At 51.9% G+C, this 9,142-nt stretch overlaps 1 protein-coding gene across 1 annotated transcript in view; it reads right to left on the bottom strand.

Annotated features, from left to right (window-relative positions):
* Positions 1 to 1,625: 1,625 nt before the first annotated feature.
* The window catches only part of KCNJ3 (potassium voltage-gated channel subfamily J member 3), a 57,581-nt gene continuing 50,064 nt past the window's right edge, over positions 1,626 to 9,142 (bottom strand). Inside the window, exon 3 of the mRNA XM_026058296.1 lies at positions 1,626 to 2,228. Within this exon, the coding sequence (XP_025914081.1) occupies positions 1,627 to 2,228 (602 nt within the window). The 3' untranslated portion in view covers position 1,626. The remainder of the gene's footprint in view (positions 2,229 to 9,142) is intronic.

The raw sequence follows: 9,142 nt of genomic DNA, 5'->3' as shown, positions 1-9,142 counted from the left end.
GCTGATGGACTGATTAATTGCCTTGGCTTTCTGGTTCGGGGCTCCAGGTGGCATTTGTTACTGTGAACGCCCCGCAACTGAACCTGGCCGGTTTTGCTGCACTAACAGGAGAATTGCACGTCGTGCAAAAAAAAAAAAGTCGGCCGTATTTTACAAGACCGCCTGAGCAAGTGTCAGCAAACGGGGGGAAAAGGTTCGGATTTTTACCTTGCGACATTAGAAACGCGCTCGCCACGCACCTAGAGCACAGTACCATACGCAGGGAATCACACACACGCGGCTCCCCGTCACGACAACGTGCAAAGGACTTCAGTTCAGCCACAGGTGTAAAAAGCATGCAGTGCCACTCAAAAAGTATTATAAACCATGGAAAAACTCTGGAAGTGCGTATAAAGTCCGTACGTATACAACTGACACCGTATACTGCCACTTCCAGGGAAAGCACTGAGCCACGACTGTGCCGGAGGCAGCTCTTCCGGCAATGCCGAATTTCTTGGTTCTTGCTCCATGAGATCATTTATCACGAAAAGAAACGACTTTTCCCAGGGATCAGGAGACCCGTTGTTAGCTCGGCAGCGAGCGGGAACGTTCGTTCGCTTAAGACGGTCCCCAGCCCTTGGGGCCAGCGCGGGACCGAAGCGAGTTAGCGGAGAACGTGGCCCCTCCGGAGCGCCGGATCTTTCCGGCCAACCCGCCGCGCAGACCCACGCGCGCGCCGGGGCCGTGGAAATCCCGGCACAACCCCCGGCATGGCCGCGGTCTGAGCAAATGCCTGCTCGGCGTCACGATGAAACGCTGCTGCTGCCGCCGCCGTGCTCAGCTGCCCTATTAGCCTCAGAAATCGAGCACGTGCCGCTGTTGTAAAATGGTTTTCTAACTTATATTAGCAATTGCGAAAGGAACTCGTTTTTTAAGTAAGTTTTTGCTAATTGTATCTAAAGTGTAAATATTGTTAATTTGTTTATTTTTTTTCCCTAGCCTTAATAACTCCTTTTTAAGCAGCGCCTTATGAAATACATTTCAACTTTTTCCACTAACCCAGAGGCAGGAAAAAAAAAACAACCCCAAGAAAATATTAAAGCAAAACAGAAGCTAGCGGTTCATTTAAGGCTAGCAGATTTGGTGTTAGGAATTAACCAATACGTATAAGCCTTCTTTTAAGGAAAAAAACCATGCACCGTAACTACTTTGTGGAACGAAAGATCACAATCTACAGCAGAAAAAAAATAAATATTTTTTCAAATCAAGTTATAACTTACCTGAAAGTTACCCAACAACTCGCGTGTCTTACCTACTACTTGCTCTTCGGCAACAGAGGGGCGAGGAGCGCCCCGTCACGTATCCGTCAGGCTACGCAGTATAAATACAGCAGGAATCATGCCATAGAACTATATGCAGAAGTTGCACACTATTATTGCATGCGTGTTGTGCTACTACATGCCGGGCGGCGCGGCGCGGGCGCCCCACGGAGCGGGATGCGGCGCACGCGGACGCTCGCGCACGCGCGCCCCGCCGCGCGGGGAAACACAGAACTCAGCACGTACACCCTCTGCGGAGGGCCCGCTCCCCCCCCGCCGCGTCCGCCGGCGGCCCCAGCGCTCAGCAGCCCCCAGAAGTCCGGTGGAGTTATGTAAAGCGGTCGGAATTCATTTTCCTCAGTTTGGGGGGAAGGTTTCCTTCCATGCGGCCGCCGCCGCCGCCGCCGCCGCCTCCCGACAGCTTCTGCAGCTTGGGCGGCAGGTCGGCCACCGACTGGCTCATGGGATCCGAGAGCATCTTGGCCGTCTTGGAGACCAGTTTCTCCTCCGAATTGCCGGGGACCGAGCTGATTCGCTGCAGTTTCATGGGCAAGTCGCCCATGCTGTAGGCCTTCTCGGAGGTCGTCGAGCTCATCCGCAAGAGTTTTTTGGGGAAGTCTTCCCGCCCGGTTATTTTCTGCAGTTTTGAAGGCAGTTTTGTGCCAACCTCGTCGAGCCCGTCCAGGCACTCCACGGAATTATTCCTCTCCTTGCTGTTGCTCACGGCGGGGGCTATCAAGGGCGAGGACATCAGCAGCATCTCCTCTTGCTCCTTCACGCTGTAGGGCGGGGTGGGGACCTCGAACGTCGCGTGGAACTGGGAGTAGTCGACTTTGAAGAATCCTTCCTCCAAGGAAATAACCGGGAAGAACCGATGACCCCAGAGAACTTCGTCCTCCGTGTACGACGTCCTGGCTTGGCACGTCATCCCTGCGACGATAAACACGAAAGGAAAACCGTCAGCGGCGAGGGAGGAATTCTGGGTGCACAGAAATCTTGGGGGTTTTTTTTTGAATATTTCAAAGAAATGGATTTTATGTTTTTAAATGTATAAAAGACAAGACAATGACATGTCTACCATTTACATACGGTAGCTATTAAATTGTCATCTTCAGTGTGAAAGGAGCCAAAAATAGAGCAAGGAGCATAAATGTGTGAATAATTCATGTCTGTTATTATGGGCAGTTCTGAAGGTGCTGCTGACAAAGAGAAAATACACTGATAATCCTGGCATTAAATTAATAAGAGCTGCTAATTATAAATAATGCAAAGTTGGATTTGTCAGAATCTTAAAGTATTACTAAGTTATTCCACATAATCATATTCGTGAACGTATATACAAATATATATATCCAGATGCTACACTGTATGCATTATATGCACAAACCAAACCCATATTAATGCATTTCAATACATCAGAGAGCAGTAAGGATTTGTACTATGAAATATGCTTATTTCTCTTTAAGTGCTTCAGTAGCAACCTGTTCACAGATCCATAATTTCCAGGCTGACTTCTGAGCTTCATAAAACTAACATTTAATTCATTCTACCTGGAAAATCCATCCTCGTTTTAGTTGCCTTTAAGTCAGGAGCAAAATAAAGGAAACTCATGCAAGCACAAGCAAACCAGCAGGGAGTCCATAGCTGGGCGGGGGGAGCGAGCACATGTTTGGCGACGTTCAGCCAGAAGAAGAAAACGTCACTGCGCTGTCACGTTACTGCTAACAGAGCCAAAGTCTGAGTTTGTCCCAGCTACCGCTACCGCTGCTGAGCGTGCCGCCCGGCCCCAACGGCAGCCTTCTGCTTAATTCTGCGCTGGGGGGAAGTTGGGCACAGCGGGGTGCAGTGGGGTGCAGTGGGGCGCAGCAGGATGCAGCAGGGTGCAGTGAGATGCAGAGGGGTGCAAGGAGATGCAGCAGGATGCAGCGGGGTGCAGTGAGATGCAGCGGGGTGCAGCGGGGTGCAGCAGGGTGCACTGGGATGCAGCAAGATGCAGCAGGATGCAGTGGGTGCAGCAGGATGCAGCAGGGTGCAAGGAGATGCAGCAGGATGCAGTGGGGTGCAGCAGGATGCAGCGGGGTGCAGAGAGATGCAGCAGGATGCAGCAGGGTGCAGTGGGGCACAGCAGGGTGCAGCAAGATGCAGTGGGGTGCAAGGAGATGCAGCAGAATGCAGCGGGATGCAGCAGGATGCAGCGGGGTGCAGTGGGGCACAGCAGGGTGCAGCAGGATGCAGCGGGGTGCAGTGGGGCACAGTGGGGCGCAGTGGGGTTTGGCAGGGTGCAGCAGGGTGCAGTGGGATGCAGCAGGGTGCAGCGGGATGCAGCAGGATGCAGCGGGGTGCAGTGGGGCACAGTTGGGCGCAGTGGGGTTCAGCGGGGTGCAGCAGGGCGCAGTGGGATGCAGCAGGGTGCAGCGAGGCACATGCACCCTGCAAACGCCCAGGCCGGCACTGGGCCCCCCTCGTACCCACGTGTAACACAGTATTTTACACCTCAGGGTGTTTTTCATTCGGTCGCCGAGTGTTGTTTCCGAAGCGAAGTGGAAACGATTGCATACCTAATGGATTCGGAGAAAAAGCCCCGATTTGGGGACGAGGGTAATTACCCTGAGCACGATCTCCATCTGCGGCAGCGGCGCCGACGGGCAGCAGCCCCCGCCACTACTGCTCCCCGGCCCGGTGCCGCGCCAGCCCTCGTTAGCAAATGAAAACCTTAACGATGCAGGGGAAGGGTGAGCGCCGCCGTGGGAAGGAGGCCGGCAAGCCAGATGGCTGCTTAGCTCCCGTGACCCGCGCTGTAGATAGCAAATTACTCAGCATGCAAACCTCTCCTTACAGAACCGCCGATCATCGGCAGCACCGCCACGCCGCCAGCGCCGGCGGGGAGGTTAAAGTTACACCTGCTGCACCCTCAATTTATTTTAAAATCATCAGCCTGATTTCTTTCTTTCTTTCTTTTTTTAATTAATGCACCACTTGCGTTCAGCAATGCAACATTTAGCTGCCCCAAACGCCCCCGAACGTCCCGGTGGTCGCCGAACCCCGAGCGCCGGCGGCAAGAAGAGAGCGACTGAATACGGCCGGCGTCAAACAGCCCTGCAGTATCTCATTTTCCTGATAGTCACCAAGTCCCATTCTCATGATGGAGGACGCAGTACCAACAGAGAGCGAAAACGCTTCAGCTCAGTCCGTTCTGGCCGCTGAAAAGCAGTTACTCCCCTTCCAGGCGCAGAACTCCACCAGCGAAAACGGGGGCAAGTTCATTGCATTGAAGAAGGCATCAGCGCAGGGCGGGACACGCATCATCTAACGCTAACGCTTAACACATCAGGTTACTAATGCGAGGCGAATCGTTTTTCCTTTCCTTTTGTTGCTACGAAAGGTTCTGTTTTTTTTTTTCCCCTAAGAAGTCATTCATCAGCAGAATATGAGGCCAACAGATCCTTCAACGTCTTCATCATGTTAATAGACCTGTTAAAATTTTACCAAGTTGTCCATATTATTAATACTCATTTGCTACACAAATTTAAATTCTCTTTTGGAAGCAAACATACTGTACGCTGCGCATATACCGAAACCCCCATCCATTTGTCAAAGTAAAAGGTTTAGACGCATTTTGCTCCTCACTCTTTTAATACACGCTTCCATCACAAAGTGCTCTTCAGGGCTGCGAGCTGCATACGCTCGAAGTGCACATTAGCAAAGCTCTGGCTGAATACAAATCGCCATAATGCACCTGAAAAATAGGTACGCTCGTGCACATATTCCAGCATGGAAAACAAAGCAAACGTCCAAGAAGAACCTATTATTTCAAAAGCACGGTGTGCAAAACCACTGCTTACTCTATTAAAGGGAGGACATTTTCAGACGGAAGCACTCTGCTGGTGCGCAAACATGCTGTTTTGTCTCAGGGCCCTCTACGCTTTCAAGAAGCAAGGACAGTTCTGGAGGGTGAGCGCGGGTTAAACACATCCATGGGGTTTCTGGAGAGCTAGAGGAAAGGGTCTTTTCTTTTCTAGTAATCATGCCTTTTTCTATCATCACTTGCGCTATATGGAAGCAGTGCTATCACTGGAGAAAAATGCATCCTTCTGCCACATTATAAGTTATTAATTACAAGTTGTTATTTCTAACGAGGTGGCACGAGCGCGGCACCGGGGCGGCACCAAAAAAGCAGTTTCTGCGCCCAGCCCTGCCCAGCCCAGCTCGCGAAGAAACGTCCCTGCGCGTTCCCGGGTGCCTTCGCCACTCGGAAACCTGCGGCCCCCAAACTCAGGGCAGCTTTAAAAATTAACCAGCCAGTAACGCTACACCTATTACTATGAACCACATTAATTACAGGTGCAATCCCAGGCCGGCCAAGGCAAGAGTCAGTCTTGATGTGAGACTTTGCATAAAGCACCGCCGCTTTATTTTGTGCTCTCGCAGGACTGCGGGAATATCTGCAGCGTTAGGAAGGGGCAGGTGCCTGATTCCGTGATTTCCACAGACCCAGATCCGCCTCGGGCTTCCCGGGCTGCAGAGAAGTGACATCAAGGCTTTTTAAAAATCAGGTAAAGACAAGCTGTTTTCTTTCACATTCAGCCAGGTAACAGCATGGTATCCTCATGCTAACATCCAGCCACTCCTCTACTATGGATTTTAAATGAAAATAAATGTCTGAATAGTGTGATAAGCCAGAAAATGGTTGCTCAAAACGTGAGCTCCAAAAGGATTCAACAGTTCTATCATCAGAAAGACATACCGCGAAGGACGCTCTCAAGCCTTTCCTTCAATTTGCATTGCAAGAGTGTTTTTAATGCAAGTTAAAATGACAAACTGTGCTGTGCACAACTGGGAAACGCACAGCCCCGCTCAAGGGTTTCTAAGGGGCTACGAAGTGCGGTAACCTCGGAGAGTCCCCATCTCTCCGGAAACCCCGCACCTTCCGCGGGCGGCTTCGCGGCGCTGGCCCCTCGGGAAGAGTTTTCACCCCGTTTTGTCAGTCTAATCTGAAGCCAGGGGATGCGTGTGCAATGAAACTGGAAGACAGGAATGACAAGGAGGACACGGTTACTGGTGAGGAGGAGGAGGAGGAAACAGGGCAGATGCTGTTAACTCTGAAGCCTACTAATTCCCCGCCGGCCGGAGGGCCCCTCGGCGCTGCCCTCCCGGCGCCAGCGGCTCTTCCTGCGGCATTTCCACCAGACCCAGGCCACCGCCGAACGCAGATTTACTGCCCCCCGTAACAACGCAGCACCCTTTACAGAACGCAACGCTTAATCACCGTTAATTGCTGAAATCCGTACGCTGCTCGAACAAAAGGAGATTCAACAAATTAGCCGTGTATGCAGATAACCACGTCCGCAGAAAGGAGCGCAGAGAGACCAGGGTGAATCAAGTAACAAAGTGCACATTTATGCAACAGTCAGACGTCAGTCTTATGCTAAACATCTTAATTTCTCATCGCGCTGAATAGCAAACCCAGGCTTCTGCTTTGCTGCTCAATTTAGACGCTGTTTATGCTCCGGTGCTATAAATACCTCCCCGGTTTATCCAGGCTGCGCCGTTCTCCCAGGAGCTATCTTGACACTTAAAAAACAGTAGTGACAGCCAAGGTGTTTTTTTTTTTATTATCAGCCGGTCCTGTTCTTAGGGCAACGTCTAATCGCTCGCAGGCACGCAGGTTTCCGACGCGCCGCAGGCGGCTAGTCTCGACGCTCACCAGGGCCGCGGCGGGCTGATCGTGCAAGACGCGCGTGTCGAACGAAGCGCCGGGCACGCACCGACGCTGCTCCCACGCGGAGGGACCCGGGAGCCGTCACCGTCACGGGGGCCAACCCGCCCCGCTTTATACTGATCGCTTAAAAAAAAGGGGGGGGGGAAAAAGGGAAAAAAGGGGAAAAGAGCACTGCAGCATGTGGAACGGCTGATCTGTGCTCAGCACTCTGAATTTTGCAGTGGTATTTTCCGTATTTTTGGGAAAAAAAAGGGGCCGGATTCTCAGCTGCCCCAGAAGAACTGTTTAATGCACATTTAATGGCAGTGACTGCCATTTACGCTGAGAATGTGGCCTCGTGTTTTTCTTACCTTTCTTCTTTTTTCCCCCCAGAAAACCATATTATTTTGGAAGGCTCTGCTCGTCCCCTCCTCGCGAGTGAGCCAGGGCGGCTCGCAGCCCCTGCGGCTCCGCGCTCGGAGCGGATTTCTCCGCGGAGCCATCTGCCACGTCCCCTCCTCCGGCTACGCCGCGGAGGGAGCCGCCGGACCCCGACTCCTCCGGCATCGATCCTGCCTCCCGCCAGCGCTGGGGCCCGACGGCGCGTCGTGCAAACTTTTGTTCCCTGAATTACCTTAAAATAAAAAACACGGGAACATTTTAATGATGACGCAAGACACAGAGAATCAAACTGCAGCCCTTTCCTTTGAACGCACGAATTCCTCAGCGGCTCCAGACTCCTCCCGACACCCACCAGACCATATGTTTCCGAAGCTCTGAAACAGAGCATTTTTAAATTTTCAGGTTTTTGGCAGGCCTAAAAAAAATTTGAAGAAGCATTGCACATTAGAGACCTCTCTTCGAGGATGGAATAAGCGTTTGTCTTCATACTGAAAAGCAGGATTTGCTGGCGCTGTACAACACCGTGGCATACTCGGTGCTTTTTTCAGGTACACGAGCATTTCTGAATTGCTGCCTTTGGCGTCAGGAGGGTTCACGGGAACCGCTGCAGTAACGGGCACGGACTCCTCCTGCCCCCGACACTTCCCTCCTCCTCCTCCTCCTCCATCTCCAGCAACAGCACGAACAACATATCTCGGGGGATGGCTGGGGGTCTCTTTTATTTAAATACTACAAGCCTGAAAACTAATTTCTAAGCCACACGGCTAAAAATAATGTGCTGTTTGGTAGGAACCGGGTCAATAGGAGGCTTCCGCCGTGCACCGCGAGGACAACAGATACTGCCCCAATAACATGCATGTTAATGGCAAAAGTATCCTTTCGATATGTAAAATAGTAAATAAAATAAGAGCAGCGCTTAACACCAGGGCCCTTGAACCACACGCAGCGTTCGCCGCGCGGTTTCCCGTTTTAGCTGCCGAACACTTCCCGAAAGCACGTCGGGCATCCAGAATTCCCTAAGACATACATGCACAAATCCTGTCGGTTCCGGGTGCAGTGGCTGCACCCTGTAATCTCCGGATCATGAAGAAATCCTCGGACGCACCATACGCCTTGCTGCCCCTTTGCACAGTGCTCTGTCCATGCTGGACAAGGACAAAAACAGACAAATACATAAAATTACCATCCAGCGGAACTGATGGATGGGTCTTGCTTTATAAAAAGACTACAAAATACCTTTTTTCTTTTTTTCTTTTTCTTTTTTTTTTTAGAATTGTTAGAAGACGAAGACCAACTGTCCAAAAGGAAAGCTTGCTAAAACGAAATCCCGGCTCACTAGCACTGTGCAGTACAAATACACGGATTCCACGGTGCATATTTGGGAGAGAAGTGGCCGCGGAGCCCCTGGGCCCTGCCCGGGCGCTGCCGCTTCGCCCACCCACCGCTGTGCAGACCCGTTCCTTCCCAGCGCACACCTTCACTCCCATTGCATTTGCATTTAAATAAGCAATTTAAATATCGATGTGTTCGTGTATGTTTTATCCCTAGCCGTGGCGGAGGCAGCTCTGCTTTGCCAGGGCAGGAACGGGGCCGGGGGGGAGCTGCCGCTTCCGAGCGAGCCCGGACTTGGGCGAGCGGCGGCACAGCCGCCTCCGGGCTGCTCGGGGCCCCCAGCGTTAGCAGCAGTTACCCGCACGGTCTCGTAACGTTGAGAACTACACTTACTTAATTACGCCAAGCCCCT

The sequence above is a fragment of the Apteryx rowi genome, unplaced genomic scaffold, assembly GCF_003343035.1.
Source record: "Apteryx rowi isolate R43461 unplaced genomic scaffold, aptRow1 scaffold_145, whole genome shotgun sequence".
Taxonomy (NCBI): Eukaryota; Metazoa; Chordata; class Aves; order Apterygiformes; family Apterygidae; genus Apteryx; species Apteryx rowi.
The sequence above is the reverse complement of the archived record's forward strand: the minus strand, read 5'-3'. Positions and strand labels throughout refer to the sequence as shown.